Here is a 27350-nt window from a genome sequence, read left to right on the forward strand (position 1 = left end):
TTTATTGTGAAAATAGAGTCAGAGAAACTAGATTCTAGACTCTCTGCCAAAAACCAGCTGGGTAATCTTGACTTCTCTTTGCTTTGGTTGACTTCTCTGAAAAACAAGGACATTAGACTAGTTGATTTCTAAAAATTCTTTCCAGTTCTAATATTCAAGCATTAAGTATATGAAGATGCTAAAGAGTAATGGGAAGGAAAAGCTAAATCACATTATAAACAATTATCTTCCTTTTATTCATTCAACAGACATTTATTAAGGCTTCTATTGAGACGACCTATACCAAGCTCTGAGAATACTGTAGTAAGTAAAAGAGATCCTGCCTTGAGCTTTCTGTTTAGAGAGGGAGTCAGGCAACAACAAAGCAAACCAACCAGATAAGAAAACAAGAGTCTGAGAATAATAGGAAAGACATCTTTTTTAGATAAGATGGTCAGGGAACGGCACCTCTGGAGAGGTCACGTCTGAACCTAAATAATGAAAAGAAAAGCCATATGAAGAATTAGTGAAGAGCATTTCAGGAAGAGTAACCTTTAATGCCTAGGCCCTAAAAAAGGGGGAAAACTCAGTAAACTTGAGAAAATGAAAAAAAAAAAGTATGACTATAATAATTAAGCAGGAGAGTGGCACGAGAAGATTTGCAGAGTTATCTGGGGGTCAGTACACACAGTCTTGTTAAGCCATTCTAAGAAATCTGGACTCATTCTTAAGGATGGTAGAGAAATCAGTGAAGGGCTTTAAGTAGGGCAGCAACACTTGCTGTTGTTATAAAAGATGGATTGGAAAGGGATAGAATGGAAGTGGGGAAATCAAGTACTTAGGAGGCTGTGGTAGGAGTACAGGCAAAGTATGATGGTGGTTTGACTATGATACTGCAGTAGGGATTGGAGAAGGGGAGAGATTTAAGATATATCATGGAGGTAGAATCAAAAGGGTTTTCTAATGGATTGTTTCCACATATTTGAGAGAATGAAGGGAATCAAAGTTGAAAAATAATATGGTGCTAAGTTATTGATTTTGGGAGAATGTTTTGGGTGGGGAATAGAGCAATTAAGAATAATTAGAGGAAAAATAAAGAGCTCAGTTTTAGATGTGGTGTTTGATATATGTGAGACATCTTATGTAAGCAATAGATATCTGAACCCTCTGTTCTTATATCTCTTGATTTTGGTCACAGTAATTGCATACCTTTTTTTCTAAGAACCATCTTCTATTTACCTTTTTATGTACATTACCCAGCAAATTCCTGGGGTCACAGTTGGTGCTTAATACATATTTAATAATCTTCTCAAAAATAAGCATCTTTTCCCCTAAACTTTACATTTATCAGTGTGTCCTCATCCCGACTGTAAAATTTCAGATGATTCTAGTCCACGTCTTCCGAATAGTGCTTGAAGCTTAGAATAGAGAATACTATTCTGGGTCGAATTCACTTTGCAGTCTGGCCAATTTCCCACTACCCACCTCCCATTCCCCCACCCCCGGGCTGGTTTTAAAATTCCTAGATTGAATTCTATACTTTGTCATTTGCCATAAAAAAAACTCAAGATACTCCTACTTGGACAAGCAGGGACCGCTTTTCAAAGTTAGCACTGAACCAGAGCACATTTCCTGATAGCTTCAAACTACAGTGGGACTCCCATAATTGTGGTCTTGACCCAGACCCTCTCAACCCACTCCCTTTCCCCCAATAACCGGACTTAGGGATAACTAAAAATGGCAGCAGAAGGTTAACTAGCAACAATCCACAAATTTGCTCTAACTTTTAAAATCCAGCATTTCGGATTAAGTTTTGTTAAAAAAAAAAAGGTCATTTAACATTTTTGATTTCTGTAGGAACTTTCTAGCTTGGTTAGTAACAATTTTGTCTTAGATCCCTAAAGAAATCTTACCTTCAGGAAAGTGGCATAAGTAATGTGCTAAATAACAAAGTCTTGCTAATAATAATCAGCCCGGGCTTCCCGACCAGAAAGGCCTCCTCAGAATGACTAGAGAAGGTAAGTGTGTAGCTTACTCCTTCCTTGTTCCCCCCCAAAGTGTGCTCTCTGCTCTGTATGTACATGTTAACTTTTAAAATATTTAAACGCGGGGCAAGAGTCTCATGACGTCCATATTTCCCAATTAGCTTGGCATGATGCCCTACAATAAAGTGCTTATTTTTCACATGGGAATCTCTTTTACAAATGAAGATGAAAATATATATATTATCTTTTAAGTAATTGCTTATGTGATACTGCAGATACCAGGGAGTGTAACTAAACAAAAATATAATTAAACTTTCTTCTTCCTATGCATCTTAGGTCTATTGCTGGTTAACACTTCTTCAGGCTGTATCATTTATTAGATCAAGGCACACTACAAAGCTGCTTGTAATCCCTTTGCCTAAAAAGTGAGGTCAAATGATATTAAGATGCCAAAGATCAGCCTGCACAATCCTCTTCTACTTCTAGTCAACACAGTCAACAATCCAAAATAATTAAATGGAGAACAAAAATGTGTATTTTCTTCCAATTCCAATAATTCCCATTGGTAACAGAACTGAAATGCTAAACACTCACTTGGCAGACTTACCGAAAAAAATTTCAGGTCGGGCAGTTGAGATAAAATCATGACTGAACACTTGCCAAATCCACCCTCACTTACCTCCTCTCAGCATTACCTCCCACCAATAATTCCTCAAATAAAAGACTAGATGAGTCAACCCCAAATTTGAAGTGTAGGAGCCAAAAACCCCCCAACATCCCCAAACATTGAGGCAGCTAACCAAGGCTTGGGGGTGTAAGCCACAGACCAGAGACACTTGCTATCTGCTCTTTTATTTTACCAATGAGTAGCAGATGTGCTCTTGTCAACCAGTTATGTGAGCTGATGGGGAGGACAAGGCATTTTGGAAATTTGCTTAGAGCAGCAAGTCTTTGAGCAATAGTCATATCAATACTAAACCACAGCAGCTTATAACCAAACACATCAACCACACCCTCATCTGTCCCGGGTATGTATTTTACAGTTTCTTGCATAAGTTACCAAAAATTAAAGTCTTGTATCTGGCAAATTATATACAATCTGTAATGTGCAGTTATTGCTACTGTGTCTTCCCTCTTTCAATGGTAAACTGTTCTCTTCTTTTAGGAGGAAGTTCAACTTTCATATATTAGAGATCCCAGACTATTTCCCTACTCCTATTTGGGATTCTATTTGAGGGAAAAGGGGGTTGGGAGTGGTTGTGAAACGTTTGATAAATACTAGGTTAAGCCAAGTTTTAAACAGTTCCTTAAGCAGGATGTCTCAGACTCTTTAATATGATGATGTGCATTATTATAAATCTCTGGGAGGTAGGGGAATAAAGCATATAGCATGTGCAAAGCACATTTGCTCATGGAATCCTTTTCATGGAACATGTGGGATTGAGGGTTTCACGGAACACATTGGGAAATGCTGGCTTAGGTATATGTTAGTTTTTACAGGCTAGCTTGGTACTTACTTAGTAACACAGAGTCTATGAAAAAAAATCATTTTTTGAGTTTGAAACATCCTGTTTAGAAACAAACTTGTGGAATGCAACCAAATCACATGCATTTAGACATCTCCAGCCACTGTATAATTTTACTTTTGAGATTTTTCCTCAATGGTATATAAACCTCAAACAAAATTTCCAAATTTCTTCAGATTAAAGTAAAAAACAAAAACTCAAACTAAACACCTGAAAAATGTTACTCCTAAAGCACACGATGTGCATCAATAATCCAAATAAAGTTTACTTGTAAGGTACAACTGCAAAAATGAGGGAATTTCTACATCTACAAAGGCATGGATAAAGAGTATGAAACTTAATTACACCTGGATTTGAATCCTGTCAACTGGCATGTATGAGACATTGAGACTGAACAATTCGACCAAGAGCATTTTCCTCACTTACAAAGTGCTGATAAGATACCTGTTCTGCGTGGTTGTTTTGAGGATTATATATTGGACACCTAGCACAATGCTGGGCAACTAAACTACTCTGCCACAGTGTAGTTCAAGACCCTCTCCTGGTATCCAGAACATTTAGCCAATGGAACACGACAGCTGGGTAAGAAAATAAAATCCACACACAATCGTCACATTACTGTATTTTATTACAATATGTTCGGTGTACTAATTTAAGAGGAAAAAACGTAAACAAAACGGAAGTCTAGGGAAAAATGGCACTTTGCTTTAATCTTCAGTTTAAAGTTATTTTTAACAATCCATTTATACCATTATATGTCTCAGATTTTAAAGAGCATCATTGCTGAATTTCAGACTGAAAAATAAACAGAAAACATGACATCAAAGGAGTTAAGCAGAGAAGAAATATTGATTAAAAAATTGAAAGTAAAATCTACTTTGGCTAGAACTGAACACTGACAGGTAACTTTCTCCAAAGGAAAATCTAACTCGAGCCATGAAGGTCCATTTTTTGTATAGTTCAATACTGTGTCAATTAGGAACTCATGATGATGAACAGTTTTACTCAGTCACATTTGACTACCTAAAATCCTACTGAGCATGCTATTTGCCATGTCTTATTCCTCTGACATAACTATCTACTTCCTGAAACCAGAAATGTGAGTTTGCCTGTGATTTAAGTTTCAAGAAATAGTTTGCAGAAAACACCAAAAGGATCAGTTGTTAAAGGTCTTACCTTTTCTTCATTGTATAGCAGCTATTTCTACAAATAAAGAGCATGTGGATACTTTCTAAGAACTCGAAATGAGAAAACCAAAAACAGAGGTCTGTGTGCATGAACATATGTACACACATATGTATAAGCTTAAATACCCCCAAACAGGTTTAAACAGGTAAGAATACCTCAACATTCTAAATTCAGAAAGTAGAGATAAACATTGTTTATAAATCAGTAGTATTACTAGCTAATATGTTTTAATTAGAACACTATACCTGCAGTTCAAAAGTACTGATTGGATTCCATTAAAAAAAAAAAAGACATTCAAATTAATAGAAACATTCTTCTAACAGCAAAGAATTCTCCCGCTTCTTATTTATTTTGACATATTGATATTTCCATAAACTTGCAAGTGGAAGAAAAGCTGTTCAATAAAAGCCAATTCATACATACAGTATACAGAAATTATTTTAAAAATCTGTTCATATAATGGATTCCTTTGGTACTAACAAAAAATTAAGATACAAATAATTGACTAGAAATGAAACCATCACTAAACTAAGATACACAGGAACTGCACTTCATTTCAGGGAAGAAGTCCAAATCTTACTGTGTTAGAAGAATAAAGTACATTTGTCATAGTATACATTATGATATTCCCGTAAAGCAGGAACTATTTAAGATTTTTAAATTTAAAAAGTGTTCAGATTTACTTCTGTCTATACATTCAGGAACTATCATCATATCACTGGTTACACACAATTCTCTCATCATGCAAAAAAACCCCCCAAAAACCTCAGTTAGTTGTTTTCTAAGGTCTAATTAAGTCAAACAATAAACTAATAATAGCACTTTAATTAGCAAGCTGTAAATCACAGAGGTGTAGAAATTCTGCAGTTGAATTGTATTTCCTGTCTATAGTACTGCTGCTATTCAATCTATTTTCTCCATGTATTAGAAGAACTAATAGGCATTGATAGTCAAAATAAGATTTTCATTGTTGCAGCAAATGACAATATGTGAGAAAAGGAAAAGTTCCTAATGTCACGACAATCTTTATGATCCTTTATAAAGGTAAAGGATTCTGTGCATATGCGTGGAAAGGAGTAAGAAACAAAGGTAGGAAGTTAAGACAAATAGATAAAGGGAATGCTGAGACTATATTAGAATTATATTTATTTTAAAAACTGATCTGAAGTCTGCCCATCGAGTGTACAAAAAAAAGTCAGAGCAGACGTTAGTGCAAGTTTAACCTGATAATTTATTTGTGGAAAAAGCTAGTTTTGATGAGAAAAAGTTTAATCCTTTCCTTGTAAACATAAAAGAAATTCAACAGGAATTTTAAAGGTAGTATACCAGAAAATGCAACAGTAACTCTTATAATTCTTTTCAATTAAACAGACAAGTTGAAGATGCATGTTAAAATACTTTTCAGACTGAATATTTATCAGCCTGTATGATCTGTTGTTCCAATTGGATTTTGATTTTTAAAAAACCTAACTTTTTATAAGAGCTATCACATCTAGAAGTGAAGAAAATAAATTAGATCCCTTCTCCCTCCCCAAAAGATATTAACTTCTAAAGCATAAAAAGCTATATATCTTATACAAATTAACCAGTGTTCTTACAAAAGTAATGTAGTTTTGGACTGATGACATTATGCTGTATTTGTGGTGAAGTACTAGGCACAAGAATATATGTATCAATTAGGCATTTTCAGTCTATTTAGTCTCTAAAGTTATTTAATTCTTGGTAATATATAATAACTGGTACGCATTTTGGTACTTAAGTCATGAATTGTAGAGAACAAGAAGCAGTATGTTATAGTAACAGGGTTTGTATCTGACAATTACTGTGCTGAATGAATCCCTTCTATGAGCTCTGTGATTTGTTTTGCAGCTGGTCACATGTAGTAGATCCTGCAATGATAAAAGAAAAAACAGCAACATAATTTGTTTGTTGAGTATTGCCAAACTTGGAACTACCTGAGCTAAAGTTCCCTTCCACTGCTACGTATGATAAACAAATAGAAATATCTAAAAAACAAGATATATTTCATGCAGACTGATCAGTATGATATGAAAGAATCTGTATACCCCGTAAATAATATAAAGAGCAGAACAGGTGTATCTATTTAAGTGACAGGACAAACAGGTTTCAGGTTGAACACTTTTGTGAATAAATCACAGGTGGACAGCTAAGAGTTTATTACAACTCAAATATCCAGAACTATAAAAGATTTGTGTTTATGACATAAAAATGATAAAAAATTTCCTGAGAGTCTAAACATGCCACATTTCTTTTTATAAAAACAGTAATAAAACAGGTGGGGATGGGCAGGAGTGTAGAAGAGGGGGAAAAGAAGGAAAATGATAAAAAAGTAATGGGTGCCATAGATCCTTGGAGATTTTAAAAGCTGGTAAAATTTTTTTAAGGGCCCAAGAACAGAAAATAAATAATGAACTTTCTTCTCTATGCCTTATTATGTAGTCTTTTCTATCTTCGTGGACATTATTGAAGCGAAGCAGTATATACTCCTATGTAAGGAGTACTTCATCTCCACTGAAGAAAAATCGGCGTTAATACAAATTTTAATCATCTATTCCACTTAAATGAAAAAAATGTATTTATGCGTTAAATCTGTGAAATCCAATGTTTTAGAAGCAGAGACAGACAAAAGGTCAGATTTATTTTTCAAAAGCTGTGGCTTAAAAAACAAATCCCTTTAATATTTGGCATAGTGGTGCTGGTACAAATTTCCATTGGCAAATGAAGGGTATTCCCAATGCTTTGTTAGAGTCACTACAAATGGATACTGAATGCCTGAGAAGAAACTGATGAAAAGTTATAACCCAGAAACATCTGTACTGAATACATAAAAAGAAATCACCAAGATATAGGTAACAGGGAAACAAAGACCGACTAGGAGATAGATCACCTAAAAATGGATAATAAATTTAAAGAGAGAGAAGAGAGAGACATACAACAATAATTACTCAAGATAAAGTTTGTTCAAGTTAAACAGACTATGGTGAATAAAATGGAAAGAAAACGCTGTATGAAACAAACTGAAACGCAAAAGCATAACATGGAATAACAAAAAAATACTGTCATCCTGCTATTATAATGAGCACAGTCATCAGGTTCTACCATAGAATCACTTACATTTCATATCTGCTCACCAAAACAATAATATAATAATTATTTACTTTCCTAAGACTTAATCATCCAAGGCACAACATATAAAAGTAAGTTACATCTCCACTCAAAAGCACCAGTTTGCAGCACAAAGAGTAGGTAGATGGGCACAAAATCTGTATTAATGGTATAGAAGATTCACCTTTGTTGAATGCCAGAATAACAGTTTATTAAAAATAAATAAATAAAATCAATTTCCTATGACTGATCGAGAGTTGGTAGGCTGCAGTGGCTGGTTGTCTGAGACTTAAAAACAAAACAAACAAAAATCAGCCAAATAATTTGTTGACCCAACAGTCAAAAGAATCAACACTGGAAAGACATGACATACTTTATGCCTGAAGGGACATTAAAACAAATCTTTCATGTTAAAAACATGTTTCTTTAAAAAGTTTAAACCTTAATTGACATTGTTAAGACAGACAAAATATGATCTGAACCATTAAAAACAAAAGTATAGCTTAATACGAAGACAAACATCATTGCTTAAAGCCAAGTAGACCAAACAACACAGACATATAACATAACATATGGTCTTAAATCAACTCTGAGCATAAAAACATTATTTTGAAACTGACCAACAGGGGTTGAAATTTTCTAAACTTTTGGCATAAAAAGTGAATTTTAGCAAAATTTTCTGAGGTTCTTCAAAGTTGCGAGCAAAATAAAGTATATTATTTAGGTACAAAGGATCACAAGTGTCTCAGTGATATTTTCAAAACACCTAACCTTGATTTGATTCTTCTGTATTCATGCTTTCTCCAGCTGCAGTCTCTGACATTTCTTCATCCTCCTCCTCATCATGTAGGTCTTTTGAAATTAATTGTCTAGCTAATTTAATATTCAGTCCTTCATTGTAGTGAAGCTTCCTTTTCATTTCAAACTGTCGCTTTTTTTCTACAAGATACAAAAAAATAGGCGTAGGAAGTCTTTAGCTCAAAGATTGGCAAACTACAGCCTGTGTCTATTTGGTAAGTAAAGTGTTACTGGAACACAGTCACGCTCATTTGCTTTTGTAATGCTTAAGACTGCTTTTGTACTCAATGGCAGAGCTGAGTAGTTGCAATAGAGACCATATGGCCCTCAAAACCTAAAATATTTACTGTCTGGCCGTTTATAGAAAAAGTTTACCAACCTTTGCCTTAGATGCTTCAAGTACATCTTAATGGGAGACTAAGAGTAAGAGCCATTAGTAATTATATTTGTGAAGGAAATTTAAAGATATAGGAAAATTCTCCAGATAGAGTTGAATGGGAAAAAAGGAAAACTATAATACCATATACATACTATGTACAAAGCCTGCGTGCATGCCCATGTGCACACACACACACAAAATAAGACTTGGCAATTAACAGCCGTTAATTCTAGGTCAAGGAACCATGGGGTAATTTTCATGTTTTCAAGTTTTCTACTTTTATAATTCAGAAAAAATTCCTTTAAAAAATTCTTATTATCCATTAAGAAGTTGCCATGATTTAAAACATTGCTGGCTCTAGAGAGGGAGGGAGGGAGGGAAGAAGGGACGGGGGGAGGAAAAAAAAACCCAAACATTGCTGGCCTAAAAACATAACCTCATTCCCAGAGTAATTTTAAGAAAAATGTGTTATTAGAAAACGTAAAGTGATTCTAGACTATTCTTTATTTATAGTCTTCACCACAGAAACATAAAAATAGCTGTAAATCAACACAACTGACCATATTTTATCAATAGATAGCACTTTAAAGATCAACTGTTTAAGAAATATTATAAGATTTTAGAATTTCTTAGACCAGTAAATTGAAAAACAAAAAAGGAGTCGACATAAAATTGCCAACTGTTTATTTTGTCAAGAGCATTAAAACTCATTCACCATAGGTTTATTATGGTATTCATAAAAATATTTTAATGCCAAAAAGGCATAAGAGAAATCTCTCAGAATAAGGCTATTCAAAGTACTTTCTCTATGTCCCCTAATTCCCTCTATCGAACCCGCATCCCCTGCAGTGGAAGCGCGGAGTCTTAACCACTGGACTGCCAGGGAAGTCCCTCCCTTTAAGTTTTTATCATCTATACTTATTTATGTTCTAAACACTGGCATTTACAGTTGTCACTACTGATCAATCACTTTTCAGCTTCTATTTGGGTTGGGAGAAGGAAAGTTCCGAGATCAACAGCCATATCATCATCCCATAAACATTTGTTGCTAACTACCAAGACGATCTTGCCAGCCATCTTTCTTCTTCTCTAAGTTACTTCTGTGGTTTGTTTTACTCTTTGAGAGTACCATATTGTAGAAGAAAGTAAAATTTTTAAGAAAATCAATAAAAGACCAAATCCTCATGATTAAATTTTTAGTGATGACTTTCAGATGATGTAAAAGCCAAGATTAAGAAACAACAAAAAATGATTCTAATTGCCTCCAATACCAGATACATTTACTAAAAAGGTTAAGACTTTTTCTCAGTACAAAGTAACACATGTTCTTTTTCATGCAACTTAAAAAAACTTTTACAAAGTTTAAAAAAAAGCTAGAAACTTAAAAAAAAATCACTCAGTCTCCTCACTCAGAAATTATCATTAATATTTTATGACTCGACTTTTTTCTAAAAATGTATTTTTTATAAAAATGAATCATACCTTCCTGTATATGCTGTTTTCTCACTTACTATATAGTTAGAATGACCACGTCCCAGGAAGTCTCAGTTTATGCCTATTGTCTGATGGAGCTGTACTAGTGACCCTTTCACTCTTAAAATATTCCAGAGTTTAGACAATAAAGTATATGAAGATAGAGTAAAATTCTGCCACGTACATAGCAGATTTACATAATTTTTAAAAGGTTATAAAGTAGTGAGTTATAATTTAATCCCCTATCTTGGTCAAAGGTTTCTGATTTCCCCCTTTGTATTTTCATTGTTTTTTATGATGTAATATACAGTTGACCCTTGAACAACGTGGGGGTTGGGAGTACCTACTCTCCTCACAGTTGAAATCCACATATAACTTTACAGTTCGCCCTTCATATTCGCAGTTCTGCATCTGTGGATTCAACCAACCGCAGATTGTGTAGTACTGTAGTAGGTATTTAGTATAAGTGGACCTGCACAGTTCAAACCCATGTTGCTCAAGGTTCAACTGCACATACATTTTGTGCATCTGTTCTATTATTTTCTCAACATTAGTTAGTGTTTTTTTAAACTGTGCCTTATAATCCTTTATTTAAGTCATAACCAGCATTTTAAAGAAATGAAACAAAACAGAATAAACTAGATAGAACGTATCACATATAGTAAAGGTTAAGTAATGTTTTGTGAAATTTTAATTTTTATAATTTTATGTTTACATGTATACTGAGTGGCACTTGGTAAAAAATGTTTGAGAAACATTGAAATAAAGCCTGGGAAACTGAATTGCTAGAGCAAAGGGTGTCATTTTCTTTTAAAGCTTTTGGCTCATATGTTGCCATACCGCTGTCCAGAAAAGCCAAACCATTTTTCACACCCACCAATTGTATATGAATAACTTATTTCTCCACATTCATACCACAAGGGAAATTGTCATTCTTTTTAAGTTTGTTGATCTGAAAGGAAAGAAACGCACCACGACGCTGTTTTAATTTGTAGTTTCTTATTGCTAAGAGTTGATCTTATGGTATTTTTCTTTTGTCAATTATACTAATCGTCTAAGAAAATGATTTCTTTTTAATTCTAAGAGACATTAAACTTGGTTTTGCTTGTTATATATTTTAGTTTTGCAATACTCAAAATTTATTATATAATTTATGTATTCATTTTGTAGAAAGCTAACATAAGTGGTCTCAACCTTCTTTGAATATTAATTTTACTTATAATCTTTGTATGGCAGAGCAACATAATGCCAAAGAGTACAAAAATTTTCAGGTTTCAGGCCCAGCTCTAATAATAATCAACTATCCATGTGAACTTGACAAGTAAATTACCCTTTTTATACTTTCTTTTGCTATTTTTCAAAATAATGTAATGGAGAATATACCAATTATTTTAAGTTATTAAAAGTTAATATTTACTGAGTACTTACAATATGCCAGAATCAGTGCTAAGTATTTTAAATTCTTTATCTCATTTAATACTCAAAAATGACTCTAAATATTTTTATAACCCCCCATTTAGAAATGAGGAAACTGAGGGTCAGAGAAATTAAGCAAATTAGGTAAGTGACATACCTAGAGTAAAAACTTAGATCTATCTGACTCCATAGCCAATATTATAATTGTTATGCTACTAGTTACAAGATAAAATTTTCTAAGAATTTCTTTAATAAACAAGGATGTTCAGACATGTAATTTATTTAAAAGCAATAAACACCTGTATCAGTAACTCTACTACTGGGAACTTGAACTTGTGAAACTGTAACTAGTAAAATGGTTCCCCCTGCTGGCTAACTCCTGGAACTACAATTTGAGGGAAAATCCCTTAATGAAACTGACAATAGAGGTTAATAAAAAATTCCCTGTTCTCAATAGATCACGTTTTCAGAGAATAAGGAATCAACAAACTCTAGGAACAATTTCTATCTGAAACCCCTTTCAAGGGTCTTTGGGGTATATTTTGGAAAAATAAATCAGGAAGTCACTGAGGATAGAAGATAATATAATACAATTTGAGATTATGCTATATGTATAATTTCTTTCTTGTATAGTACTTAGGCTCAGACTATCATAGTTTTGTTCAATACACTACATTCTAAAGATGACAGGAGGGAAGAGCAAATTGTACCTTTACAGTTACACATGACAAAGATCCTGACAGTTAACTACCAAATATTCAGAATCTTAGTTCTAAAGTTTCTAAACTTCTTTACAGTACAGGTAGTTTCTGCATTTCAAGTCTTCAAGTAAACAAACTACTCGATCTCTTTTTTCTTTTTTGTGAGGGTGTGTGTTTTTCTTGCATCTTTTTTCCTATACATAGGCCTGGTTTTCCCTTTTAAAAATAATTGAAGGGACTTCCCTGGTAGTGCAGTGGTTAAGAATCCGCCTGCCAATGCACGGGACACGGGTTCAATTCCTGGTCTGGGAAGATCCCACATGCCGCGGAGCAACTAAGCCCGTGCGCCACAACTGGAGCCTGTGCTCTCGAGCCCGTGAGCCAGAACCGCTGAAGCGCGCGTGCCTAGAGGCCATGCTCCGCAACAAGAGAAGCCACTACAATGAGAAGCCCGCGCATCGCAACGAAGAGTAGCCCCCACTCGCCGCAACGAAGACCCAACGCAGTCAAATAAATAAATTAAATTAAAAATAAATAAATTATTAAAAAATAATTGAAAATAAACTATATAAGCAATTTTCAATTCTTGAGATTATACATTCACATCCTTCAAAATTATAAAAAGCAACAAAGTGAAATATCTTCCATCTTTCCTTACCTCCACAGATAAGAACTATTACTCGTAAAAACTGGAACACTGAATAGGTAGCAATGCCTTAACTGTGTATGTACTGTGTGGGCTACAAGAGCCTCTTTCATCCTTGTTGAGAGGGCTATCTTTATCTCCTTTCCTGTGACACTTCTGTTCTTTTTGTTCAATGGGACCTAACAAAAATCTTTATTCCAAGTCTGACCATCTTGATTCACTTGGTAAGCTTCACCACTGCCTTAATACAGAAAAAGCACAAGCAATTGAGAAATTAGCTCTTACTGCTATCCACTTTAAGATCATCCAAACACTCAATGACCCTAAATGCATTAATTTAATAAATATTTACTGAGCATCCACCTGGTATAGATGCTTGGTACAAAGAAAGGAACAAAAAGTACAAAGAAAGGAACACATGTTAACTCCTTTAAAGACAGTAATATTTTCTTGAAATGGGGGGGTGGGGGTGGAGCTGTTATACAATAAACCCACACAAGTAGAATCTGAATTATAAAAATGTTGCTCCCTAATCTCCCACCATCTACTTCCTAAAAAGGAAAACCATTTGACAGTCTTCTATATAATGGATTTATCTTAGCAAAAATTATTAGCAATGCTAAAAGCAGTAAAAGAAAGAAACTACCTCGTTCTTCAGGTGAGAGGTCACTATCCTCATCTTCACTGCTTTCTTGTTCACGAACTCGACACTTTGGCTCCGAGCTTTCAGCAGCAGCAGTTAATCTATACAACAATCATTTACAAAGAAATCAATACTGTGATAGTCTTATATTAGTTGAGTGTCTTACTCAACTTTTGAGTCTCATAAAAACACCTAAAGATCATTAATATGCTAGCTATAACCTGATGAGGAACATAAAAAGCAAGAGAGTGGGACTGTATATAGAAACCAATAAACAAGAAGAGTGGAAGTTGACAAACCCATGAACAGCAAAGGAATAGAGCTTTTTTTCAGGAATTCAACTTATTTTGCCTTTCTCACTTCTATCTTTAAAACCCAGGTGGCAGGATATTAAAAAGCAAAAACAGAAAAACCTCCACTCAGGGAACTGACACAGGGAATCTGTGTACCAGCTTCTGGTTCTCATCTACATATCTTGATTTTAACCTAGAAATAAGACTATGTAAGTTGCTATGAAAAATCCAGATAAACTTATTTATTTAGCACATGCTTTTTATTTACACTTGTACAAGTAAAGTAAAATGCCTTTAACTCTGCAGAATTAAAAACAAATTGAGAAAAATGCTTTATAATCATCAATACTTACTTCCTAGCTAAGATATCTGGGGTCAGGGCTTCAGTGGTTTCTGAATCACTCAGTGCATCTTCATCATCACCTACCATACTAGGATGATAAGCACATTATAAATTAATACCTGAACTATAATTTTTCCAGCAGGAAAACAAGGTAGAGAAACATAATTCTATTGCCTGAAAGTATCAATGTATTTATGGCTCTGCTGTCGTCTTTGAAGTTTAATTTTACATTGTTTCTATTTGATGCAAATATTTAAAAGTATAGCACCAATCAAGAAAAGCCTTCAAATAATTAAAAAAAAAAAAAACACATGCAAAAAAAAACCCCACTGCAACCATGAAAACAAATACTGAAAACGCGAATCATCTGAAGGGGAAAAAAAAACCACTTCAGTTAGTCCATCCAGTGGCAGGGAAAAAATAATGCAAAAGAACCCTATCCAGCTTTAGAATATGTATTTGTACATCAACCTGAAGATAAGACACAAATGATCTATGCAGACACAGTTTAGGTAAAATAACAAAATTAGATCCTAAGACCTAATTCAGGAAGTTTAAAAGCTATTTAGCTTTCCCAATCTACTCTCTAATGAAAAATTTGCTCCCCACATAATTGTGAAAAATGGTTATCTTTATTATTTAAATATAAACAGCTTTAAAATAATGGCTACAGCTATTTATTTTTGAATCATGTTTGATCTTAATTTTTTTAGGATAGTTATTTCCAACCAACACAGATAAGGGATGTCTACTACCTTTATTGAAAAGGAAGAAAGCATTGACTTTGGCTTCTGGTACAATAAAAGTTTTAGGTTATGTTTTAAAGTATATACCTGTAATTAGGAGAAAAATAAGGATCACTTTCATAAATGATATGTCTACTTCTTCCCTCAAGCTTTACTAGTACTGAGTTTCAGTATCTGTACCTCCTATTTCACTATTTTTCTCCCCTTGTCACAATCATGTTAAATCTTTTATTTATTTATTTATTTATTTATTTATTATTTTTGGCTGTGTTGGGTCTTCTGTGTGAGTTGGGTTTCTGTACGAGGGCTTTCTCTAGTTGCGGCGAGTGGGGGCCACTCTTCATCACGGTTCGCGGGCCTCTCACTGTCGCGGCCTCTCTTGTTGCGGAGCACAAGCTCCAGACGCGCAGGCTCAGTAGCTGTGGCTCCCGGCCCTGCTGCTCCGCGGCATGTGGGATCTTCCCAGACCAGGGCTCGAACCCGTGTCCCCCGCATTGGCAGGCAGATTCTCAACCACTGCGCCACCAGGGAAGCCCCAATCATGTTATAATTCTTGTTTTTACTGTTTTTGCTATTATCAAGTTATCTCAACTTATCTTCCAAAGTTTCATCCATTGATTTAAAACAGAATTTCTTTAACTCTATTTTAATAGTAACTTCTGGATTTATGTTGTTTTACTTCAGTGACAAATACAAAATATTTCAGTCCTGAAAATCTTTATTTTTTTCAATACAATCTAGGCATGATCTGAATTAGGTATTTCTAACTTATTTAGAATCTCATTATGTTTATTGGTGCCTTATTTTTGTCTTCATACTAACTACAGCCATACACTATCATTTTACAACTCATTAAAAAAATGATAATGAGTCATTTGAGTCTGGAAGACTCAGAACTAACAATTACAATGCAATTATATGAACTACAATATCATGTAAGTTCAAAAATAAGGACATGAAACAGTAGTAATGTCCACTTGTCTTTGCATGGGTTAAAAAAGAGTTACCATCTGTGAAGTTATCCTTTTCTGCAAAGAGGATGAATAAACCCCTGACACCTTCTTAGGAAGCAAACAAACCCAGCTCTCATCTTCCTTTACAAATAGATGACTTTAAGGAAGGCAAAAGTCACTTTGTATATATCATTAGCAGCTAGGGACCACTGAGGTGCAATGAATAAACATTTACTACTATAATTATAATGTAAAAAATGGATTCCATAAAGTTCCATATTACTTTTACTATTACACAGAAATATGCAGTTCGGTTATTAATTAGTGTTCCACTAACAAATATAAAAAAACAAAGATTCAAATCATCTGTTATCCAGAAGCTCATGTCAAATGCAAAATGGAAACAAGTCAAAAAAGGAATGCTGTGTACAAAACATTACCTATGGTAAGGAGTGCTAGGTTCATCTATTTTCATTAAACCATAGTCTTTGTCTGCTGGATGATATGTCGCCAGAATGTTCATTTCATCCCACTTCTGAGACTTTTTACTAAAAAAAGAAGAAAAAAAATTTTCCTCAATGTAGTAAAAGATACAAAATGTACATATCTAAAATTCACAAACATCCAAATCCCATATTGCAATTTCTATTTGACTGCTAACGTCTATTTTTACATCTACTTTCTTGGAACAGAAACTGACTTGGGTAAAAGCCATAAGTAACTACAATAAAGTGTCAGTAAATATTTTACAGAATACTTGGTGCCCACATATTAAAAACACATTACAGTTGTCCCTCGGTATCCTCAGGGGATTGGTTCCAGGACCGACACGGATACCAAAATCCAAGGATGCTCAAATCTCTTCTATAACATGGCATAATATTTGTATATAATCTCTGCACATCCTCCCGTATACTTTAGATCATTACTAGATTACTTATAATGCCTAATACAATGTAAATGCTATGCAAATAGTTGTAAATACAATATAATACAATGCAAATAGTTGCTGGCACATGGCAAATTCAAGTTTGGTTTTTGAAACTTTTTGGAAAATTTTTTTCCAGAATATGTTTGATCCATGATTGGTTGAATCTGAGGATGCAGAACCTGTGGATACGGAGGGGTAATCAGATTCTTCTCCAGGCATTCAAAAAACTAGTACACTATGACATGTTTAATCTTCACCTGGCCTATAGAATTACAGCAAAAGCTGGAATTTACACATTGCCTGATCTCAGTAGTTAAGGATTTTGGATCTACGATATCTTTTTAATAGTTTGATAAAAAACACAACAGGAATATTTTCCTTGGCCTAATTTTTTTTAGCGGTATCTATAACAATCAAAAGAATCGTAACATAAAACTACAGCGAAAACCTCATTAAATTCAGATACCATTAATAAAGATTTAGATTGCACATAAAATTACACCTCAGTTTGGTTTTTTTTTTTAATTTAGAAATATAACGATTTGCTGATAAATGGTTTCAGATCACCTGGAATAAATCTACTTAAGAAAACTAGAAATGCTTTGTAAATGCTTTATGAACATCCATTAGTGTCCATTCAACAAAATATTTGTACAGCTACTAAGGTGCTCAATAATTAAATGCCTTAATTACAAATCCTTATCTACTCATTAAAAAGGACATCAACAACCTCTCTGCCAGCCAACAATACTCTGTTACATATACAATTTGTGACTTGGTTATATACTTAAAAATAAAACTACCTTAAAAAAAAAATCAATGTAGATTTTACACAGATTCAAATCATCCTTTCCATATTTGCTCAACATTGGTGAGGTTTTACTGCTGATATTTTCAATTTTCCTAAATCTACCAATACCTGGATCTTGAATTGCTCTTGAAGAAAGACATATTTAAAATTTTAATATCATATTCTCTTCTCCATGTTCTGAGTCACCTTAAAAATTACATGTGCCCACTCGTGGCAGTTGAGCCTGACTTTATGTTCTTCTGCTTTCTACCCTAAAAGGCCCACAGTGTCCCCATTTAAGGCTAATCACTTTTTTCCTTCATATTTTTATTGTGGTAGAATATACATAACATAAAATTCACCATTTTAACCATTTTTAAGTGTATAGTTCTGTGACATTAAGTACATTCACATTATTGTGTAACCATCACCATCACCCATCTCTAGAACTTTTTCATCTTCCCCAGCTGAAACTCTGTACCCACTGAACACTACCCCTCACCCCCGCCACAACAACCATTCCATTTTCTGTCTCTAAGACCACTCAAGGTACCTCTTATAAGTGGACTCATACTGTATTTGTCCTTTGTGGATGGCTTATCTCACTTAATGTCTGCATGGTTCATCTATGTGGTGGCATGTGTCAAAATTTTCTTCCTTTTTAAGGTTGAATAATATTCAATTGCAGACTAAGTACTATAACTACAACTTCCTTTTAAGCCTACTTACCCTTAGTTTTATCAAGAGGCAAAGGTTGGCCTAGATATATTCCACAGGTGACTGACACTACAACTCCCATTCCCCACCCCGCACCAAACAGAAGTTTCTTCACCATGAAAAAATCAAAATCTTAAGTTTATAAGAAGCTAAAAATTAATGGGCCGTTTATTTTTAAAGCACAGAAGTAACATTTCTTCTTTAAAGAACTGCTTTTTTATTCATTCAGCAAGGTACTCACCTGAATTTTCAACTAATCAAACTTAAATGTTGCTAGTGTGTGTATGTATATAACACTTGATTGAACTAGACTGTGTATATACATGTTGCTTTACAATAGTATTGATTTCTTTAGATGCCTAGTTTCTGACCATCAGAGTAATAGTTGGTCTTGTGGCGAAAGAAAACAACAGTAGCATACAACTGGGAGATAGATGTTTAAGGTTCAAGTTCCACTTACCCTTCATTAGTCCTGTTACTATAGGCAAGTCCAACAAACATTCTCTCTTGGGCTGTATTTACTCTACATGGAAATTATAAAAAATGGAATTTCTAGGATTTTTAAATCTAAAGTTTTGTTAAAAGTCCTGAAACCCTATCTCACTTAGCACTGTGAGAATGGCTTGCGATAAGGCATTCTGAAAAAATTCTTAAAAATTCTGAAAAAATTGCTTATGTACGAATGCCTTCTCCCACTGTCCCACAAGATTCAAAATCTAAATGATTTTGAAATATTTATGATCTGCTACAGAATGAGTTTTTCTAAAAAGCAGTCAGTTTTCTATTTGACTAAATCTACAGTTTCATATTTTTATTTTGCGAAATAGCTCTATTATCTACAAATTTCTGTAAATTTAGAAAGCAAATGATTTAGGTCTTCTCATGGTCATATTCTACATAAGGAAACTCACAGTGAAAAGAGATACACTTGAAAGATTTTAGACAGCAGAAATGATCAAGAAGCTTCTGATTAGAAGGATAATTAAAGACATATACAAATTTTATGAGAACTTGATTAATTTTGTGAAGAAAGCAATTCAATTAATAGACAAAGGGAGACCCAGTATATGGTAACTCAATGTTCCCTCCTGATAGACAAGGCCTCTGAAATGATAAGCCAGAGTTAAGTCCGAGTCAGAAACACAAAAGCACAGGTAAAAGTTTCATAAAACCTGTATTAATACAGTCCAATTAAGATTCCCTATTAAAGATATTGTAAAAGATAACTAGCACATATCTATTTCTATAAAGTTCAAGAGCACGCAAAAACTAAAGTGTATAGGGATGTATACTTAGGGAATTACCATAAAAGTCAGGATAGTGATTATATTACAGGGGAGGAGGAGACTGTGATTGGAAAGGACAGGAGACATTTCTTTTCTTTCTCTTTCTGGTTTTTTTTTTTTTAAATATTTATTTATTTATTATTTATTTTGGCTGCACCGGATCTTAGTTGTGTCATGCATGAGGGATCTAGTTCCCAACCAGGGATCGAACCCGGGCCCCCTGCATTGGGAGCGTGGAGTCCCATCCACTGGGCCACCAGGGAAGTCCCAAGACAGGAGACATTTCTGAGATGATGGAAACATTCTTCTTCTTGACCAGGATGGCGGTTATAGGGGTGTTTGCTTTATAATTATTCCTTAAGCTTTAAAATTACATCTAATACACTTTTCTGTATGTGTATTAAATTACAATAAAATATTTAAAAAATAAACACATACAAAATGACTTTGTTAGCTGTGTCCTAATCTCAAAGTAAAACAAGCTACTTCCTAAGTGATGCTAACAATATTGAATTAAAATGACAATTTATCATCATTAGAAGAATGAAGATGGCCCTTTGAAGTTAAAGAGGTACCCCCGAACACCCTGCAAATCTGTTCTGTGAGATAATGATAGAAGAAAAAGAACTGAATTGTAGGATATAAGAAGAAATGATTTTTTCTTGAAATTAAGGATAAAATTTAAGAATCACAATCCTAGTACCTTAACCCACTAACAATTTTGATTTCTGTATATTCTTTCCACTCTAACATATACGAAAAAATACCCAAGCTATTAGTATATATAAAAATATAGACAAAACAGTATATATACAGTATATATAAAAATAGCTTCTATATCAGTATATGTATTTTATCATAAGCTGCTTGTATTTTCTAGCCTTTACCTTTTTAATATTACATGCATAATATTCAATAACAAACTATTTACCTAATATTAGATATTTAGATTGAATCCAATGTCTTCCTACTTAAAGTAAAGCAGAAATGAACATTTGTGCATATTGTATTCAATGACTTTTCAAGATAATTTGCTAGGACAAGCATATCTGGGTTAAATTTATCAAGAGCTTTGTAGTTCACTCTATGTTGCCATATAGTTGTTTTTTTTTTTTTTTTTTAAAGAGAGGACTATTTGTAATGTCCCCAAATAACTGCCAAAACTTTGCCAGGACTGGGTATCTGTGTGTGTTTTTGCCACCTGAGAGGTATAAATTGATATTTAAACGCTGTTTTATGTTTCTCTGCTCATTACCTAATAAATAATATGAAAAAATGCTTATTTTACTTTCCTTGTGTGAATTGTTTACATCCTTTGCCTATTTACTGGAAACATTCTCATTAATTTGAGTGAGTTCTTTATATCTACATAAATGTAAAGAACTCATTGAAATTTATGAGAAGGTTTAAACCACATTATATATAACTCAAAGATATATATAAGATTTAAGCCATATTATATAGAACCACATTACATATAACCTAAATTTTTCCCATTCGCTTGCCATTTAGTTTACTATCTACTATAAACAGAATTAAAGTTTTGTATATCCAAAGCTTCACTCCACATCTTCACCACAATACTAAGAGAAAAAGAACCTCACAATTGTCAAGATCCAGAGAAGATATTATCTTGCAAAACCATGAACTTTCAATACGGGCATAAAACAACAGACTCCAAAGAATGCTGGAAATTCTTAGGAGGAAAGTAATGAAGTCGAAGAAACTGTCTGCAGAGGACACTGGATATGGAAATTAGCATCTCTTAAATTTTGGTAGACTTAACATCAGTTGAATAACAAAACCCAAGGAGTGAACTTGGTTTATTCCCAATAGTACCACAAACTGTTCGTGTGACCTTCTTTGGGTCATCATCTCCACTTACAAAAAATAGGCGCAGTACCACTTACACTGAAGATCTGCTGTGAGGGTGAAAGCACCTGCTAGTTTCAGCTCCCTCCTCCCTCTTGGGTGACTGGTTTTCTGGCAGCCTAAATCTGCACCAAAAAAAGTCACCAATTCTCACTTTCACTTTGATAGCTCATATGATGCCATCTCAAAGACCTACTCTTACTTCTTATTGCTTGTGACCTTCTCGTTTTTACAGTTTTAGCCGAGTTTGGAGTGGGAAGCAGGATTTTGCTTCAATGTGTTAAACTTTAACCCCACATTTCAAGAAATGGTTCTTTCTTAAATGAAGATTCAACTTCTGTAGGCTGACAAAGTACAAGCCTTTGAAGCTTGAACAATTAAACTAAGACAACAATAAAAGCAATTAGTAAATAAAAGGTCACTTTTTGAAAACTTTACTCAGTGGGCCTTTGACCGTATTCCATATCCCTTTATAGGCAGAAAAAGACAAAGCTGAAGCATGCTTATATAAAATTATATTAAAGGAAATTAATTTAAGCACAATTTTTCCAAGCAGAATTTGCCTACATTACCTAAGACTACTACAGAATTTGAATTGAACACAGTGAATCCAAAGCATACTGTGTACAACAACCCCAAAAGTGGGGAAAATTAGATTTCTGTATTTCTAATAGAATAAGACCAACATTTGAGGGTGAGGTACTGGGTTAAACACTTTACATTTAGTAACTCATTTAATAATTAAACTAGGCAGGGATATAATGAATAACGCACTGTAAGTCACAGAGCTAGTAAGTAGCAAAGAGGATCTGAACCCAGGCAATCTGGCCCCATATTAATCACTAACCTTTAACACTTCTAATACGATAGGCTTTAGTAACATAATAGTATATTTTCAACAATTCCAAATGAACATTTTTCTCACTTTAATATTTCTGAAAACAGAATATATCTTAAAATGGATGGTATCTTATAATTGGCAGTATTTTTTTCTTTCTTGGTGCTACCTAAAATCATGGTACATCTTAGGATCAATGGTGTCTTGTTTTTGATGAAACACATGTACTTACTCACTAGATCTGTTATGTCTGACCTTCATAGGTTGCTCACTATATTCAAATTATCCAGAAAGAATGGGAATTCCACAATCATAGTGATGACAGTGGTGTTCTAATTAGTTGAGCAGAGTGCTGCAATATACTGACATTATCTATGCCTAATTATGTGGATTTACAGACTCTATCCAGTTTTAATTGAACTAACCCTCAAAAAGTGGTACCTGACAAATGGTACCTGAAGAAACCACTCACTGAAGATAACAGTACCAATGCAAAGTATAGAGAATAAGATAACACCACTGGGACATTAAAAAAAAAAAAAAAGGTTGGACAAGAACTGTATAAAAAAAATCCTAAAGACTACTTGAAATACGGCAGTATATAAATCTCACTTTAAGTATATATTGAATCTTGAGATATTATCTAATGGTAGTAGTATATGTATATAAATCATAAACAAACATATTTGAAACATATTTCAAGTTTTTCCTACTAAAATGATGCACAATCAAAAAGTTTAGAGACCACTGGAATAGCACAACTCATGACTTTAAAAAAAAATCCCTTAGTAACATCTCTTTATGTTAAATAAAATGTTCTGTTAAATTATACCCTCTCACAACTGATGGCATTGGGGTGGGGAGTGGTTTGTGCAGAAAAGGGAAACTATCACTGTACTTCACATGAAAATGGCACCAATAAAAGGTACGGTTATTCGTGGATTCTGTATTTGCAAATCTGACTACTTGCCAAAATGTATCTGTAACTCCAAAATCAATACTTGAGGAGATTTCTCTGTCTCTCTCAGACACGCATAGAGCAGGGAAAAATTTGAGTTGTCCGATGCACATGTTCCCAGCTGAGATTAAACCTTCTTGCTTCAGCTCTCTTACTGTAAATGTGTCCTTTTTATCTATTTAGTACCATGTTTTTTGCTTTTTTGGTGAATTAGCTGTTCAAAACAGCTCCCAAAGATCGTGCTTAAGTGCTGTCCAATGCTCCTAAGCCCAAGAAGATTGTTATGTGTCTTATGGAGAAAGTATGTGTTAGATAAACTTCATTCAGGCATGAGTTATAGTGGTATTGGCCATGTGTTCAATGTTGATGAATCAACAATATGTATAAAATTAGGTGTCTTTAAACAGAAACAGAAATTTTAAAAGGTTATGGACTGATTGGTTGATGAAAATGTTGTGACCAGAGGCTTACAGGAACCTAAGTCTGTATTCCCCCTAGGAGTAACAACAGTTCAGTATTAACTAACTCAGTGTTTGTGGTGACTTTATAGAATGTCACTACTGAGAACAGTGAGAACCGACTTAAATCCCAGGTCATTTTCACATTAATATGAGGTTATTTTGCCTAATACTCTGGTTCCAACATTTGAAGTTAGACCCTTACACTATACTTTTTAGTTTCTGAATTTTAAGTGCATTGTACTTGAAAGAGCTATTTATTTTGGTCCTTTATACATGAAAGGGAAAATACTGGTTGTACTTAAACATTACAAAAAGTTTGTTTCAAATGTGTTCACCTACACTTTCATTGTTTCTGTTCAAAGAGGCTCTCATAAAGTCACTAATATTGTTTGCATAAGCTGTGCCATAAATAATAATGTGTACTGTATTACCAATAGAATTAGTTTATTTGCTTTCCACTCAAATAACACTTATCATGAAAAAACCCATCCCCTTTTACTACTTAGAACCAAATATCATAAACCTCAATGAATTAGGGCTTGGTAGCTGCCTTTGAAGACAGGACCATAAACTCCTAATTTACATAATTCAAAGTCAACTGCCTTGCAAAAGGCCCCCTTTAAGTCAATCTGCCCTGTTAGCAGCTCCTAGAGAAGAAGCAGCCCTATGTAGGTGAGACAGTCTAGTATAGTGGCTTTCCAGGCAGAAGGACCTGGAAGTAAACCCCAGTCAATTATATAAAGAGGCCAACACACAGAGTGGGGCCACCAGAAATTACAGCAGACCAAAGCTGAGAATAAACAGAAGCAGCAGCGAAAGACAGAAGAAAATAATAAGCTACTTGGTAGCCAAACAAAAAGAAGCTCACACTGGAGAATAGGTAAATAACTTAAATGCCAGTGAGAACCACATTCTTGCTGCTGAACACCCTGAAATCATACAAGAGCCTTCCACAGTTTGTTTTGTTATTAAGACTATCTTGGTCTTCCTGTTATAGCTATGCTCTGGTAAGATTGTTTTCTTAATCCCATTACAACCCCCCCCTTCCCATATGAAGCGGCTTACCCCAAATAGAGGTTAGAAAATTGCATGTTGGAGAATGTAAGAGAGTCAAGCATCTAAAAGAGAGTGGGAGTAGGAGAGGTGCTAGACAAATTAAGGTCCTTTCCAACCCCCAAAGGCCATGATTCTGAGCTGTGATCCTACTTAATGTTTTCCTCAAGGTAACACAAATCCACATAAATTTACCATCACCAAACTGTAGTTCCTTTTATAGCCCTAAAATGATCCTTTTGAACAGGTGTGCCCTAGTTCCAATATTCCAAGTTTTCGGGAACATCGTCATTTTAGCTTTATGACTTCACAGATTTCAACAACTTTTCTTAGGCCTTATTTCCAGAATGTAGAGTCCTTATGTGTTTAGTCTAATCTTAGAACACCCAAGCCCCCGAGGACTTCTAACCCAGTGTTATATTTTACACTATATATACGGTTTTGCACCCTTTTTTTCCCCCCATTGAGGACCGCACCTTTGATATCTTTCTCTGCGCATTAACATCTATTTCACTCTTTTTAAAGGCTGGTCTGTTTTCCCATTATACTAATGTACCATAATTAATATTTCACCAGTCCTTCTTAATGGACCTTGGGTTGTTCCCAATTATTTACTATCACACACAATGCTATGGGTCAACATCTTTTCACATATGTATTTGTGAGTATGCAAAAGCAACTAAATTATCACGGGATCATTTTAAGTTGGTACTTTCTGAACTGTTCTGAGCTTACATGTCTTTCAAGAGGAACAAAGACTAGAAAGCGCTCAAACTCTCGTTGCAGATGCAAAAATAATTAGCAATAAGTAGCTTTCCATTAAATATAGATCAGACTGGGAAAATTTCGGTTTCTTTTAATGCAGAGATAATGACAAACCAGGACCCAAGAGAGTGAATGTGGCATGATTCTTGTGATAATGTTCACCTAAAAAGGAACGACTATGGAAGAAGGGCAATTAGAAAAATGGAGAAATTCTCTCTTTTTCGGAGGAGTCTCTTATTAGCTTGAGACTAGATCTTAAAGGGCTCCCAAGCCAAGAAAATACACTTCAATCACTGAATTTTAGACACTCGGATACGAGGTGAAGAAATAATAAACGCTTAACAGGTGAAGCTTTAACTTCAATTTGATTCTTTAACATTCCCAATTTCCAGAAGCTCAAAAATCATGGTGTATGTTTTAAAATTATTATATATGCGTATATACTTAAAAACAACCCCACACAACAAACGTCATAGCTCCTGTCTTCTTTATAATCACTCCACCCCTCAGCCTGGCCGGCGGAGGGAGACCCGAGCGGCACAAGGGCCGCATCTACGCAGCCGCCCCGCCCGCCCGCCCGCCGCGCTCGGGCTCGGGGTCCGGGGTCGGGCTGGGGCTCGGCAACAGTGCCGGGGAGCGGGGAGGGCGAGGCCGCCCAGGCGGGGAAGAAGGGGCTGGCCAGGCCGACCCGGGCGACGATGGCCGTCCCTCGCAGCTCTTACCTCAGCTCTTCGTCGACACTCCTGCCGGGCTGTTCGGCCGATGCCACCACAGAGGAAGTCGTAGAGCTCTTGTTCTTCAGGATCCCCTTGATGGGCCGGTGCGAGGCCGTCGAGGCCGCCATTGCCCGCCGCTCCGGCGGTCGGCTCAGCGTCGCTGCTTGGCGCCGGGTACAGGAAGGAAAGGGCTGGGCGCGAGCAGAGACTCGCCAGTCAGCCGCCAAGCCCGCCTGGGGCTGAAGCGGCCGCACCTGCTGTCGCGGAGACAGCCACCAGAGTCGTTGTCACGACACAACGACTCGGACGCTCTGGCGTCCAGCCGACGCCGCGTGGCTTGCGGTCCTTAGCGCGCCAGGCGGCCCTTACAGCACCCTAGGCCACCCGCACTTTAACCGCGGCCCGCGGAGAGAAGCCGGCCTAATACCGGAGCGACGCCGACGCCAAACCCAAGCGGGCCGGCCCTCTCGCGATATCTGGGGAGGGGCGGGGGCGGGGCGAGAACCATGCCCACCTCCTCGCCCCGCCCTTTCCCGGCCGTCTTGGTGAGCTCTCGCGTGCTGTGGCTGGGCCTCTGGGTGAGGAAACCTTCAGAGAGGTTTCCGGCTGGACTCTGTACCGAGCTGTACACCTCTCCAAGCACCCTCGCTCCCACCACTTCATGAGGTTCATATTGTTATTTCCGTATTTTATAGATATGAAAATTGAAGCTCGAAGGTGACATCATTCCCCAAAGATATTAACTGACTTTCAGAGAAATGAAGTATG

The 27350-nt window shown here is 35.4% G+C and overlaps 1 protein-coding gene and 1 pseudogene across 1 annotated transcript; both read right to left on the minus strand.

Annotated features, from left to right (window-relative positions):
* Positions 1-4100: 4100 nt before the first annotated feature.
* On the minus strand, positions 4101-27038 carry PPP1R2 (protein phosphatase 1 regulatory inhibitor subunit 2). The gene is made up of 6 exons (XM_068546479.1): positions 26589-27038; positions 16636-16743; positions 14507-14584; positions 13864-13961; positions 8576-8743; positions 4101-6567 (listed from the first exon to the last, which is right to left on the minus strand). The coding sequence occupies exons 1-6, from the start codon at positions 26708-26710 to the stop codon at positions 6521-6523; spliced, it is 621 nt and encodes a 206-aa protein (XP_068402580.1). The 5' UTR covers positions 26711-27038; the 3' UTR covers positions 4101-6520.
* On the minus strand, positions 13255-13371 carry LOC137766880 (U6atac minor spliceosomal RNA; annotated as a pseudogene).
* Positions 27039-27350: the final 312 nt, after the last annotated feature.

Source organism: Eschrichtius robustus, chromosome 6 (genome assembly GCF_028021215.1).
Source record: "Eschrichtius robustus isolate mEscRob2 chromosome 6, mEscRob2.pri, whole genome shotgun sequence".
Taxonomy (NCBI): Eukaryota; Metazoa; Chordata; class Mammalia; order Artiodactyla; family Eschrichtiidae; genus Eschrichtius; species Eschrichtius robustus.

Bases quoted from the DNA above. Each gene is read 5' to 3' on its own strand.
- PPP1R2 (XM_068546479.1), bottom strand. From the start codon at position 26,710: ATGGCGGCCTCGACGGCCTCGCACCGGCCCATCAAGGGGATCCTGAAG. The intron at 14,585-16,635 runs GTAATGTTTTGT...TTATCATCCTAG, and splicing joins CCTAGCACTCCTTACCATAG to TATGGTAGGTGATGATGAAG. The intron at 6,568-8,575 runs GTTAGGTGTTTT...TTATCATTGCAG, and splicing joins TACAGAAGAATCAAATCAAG to GATCTACTACATGTGACCAG.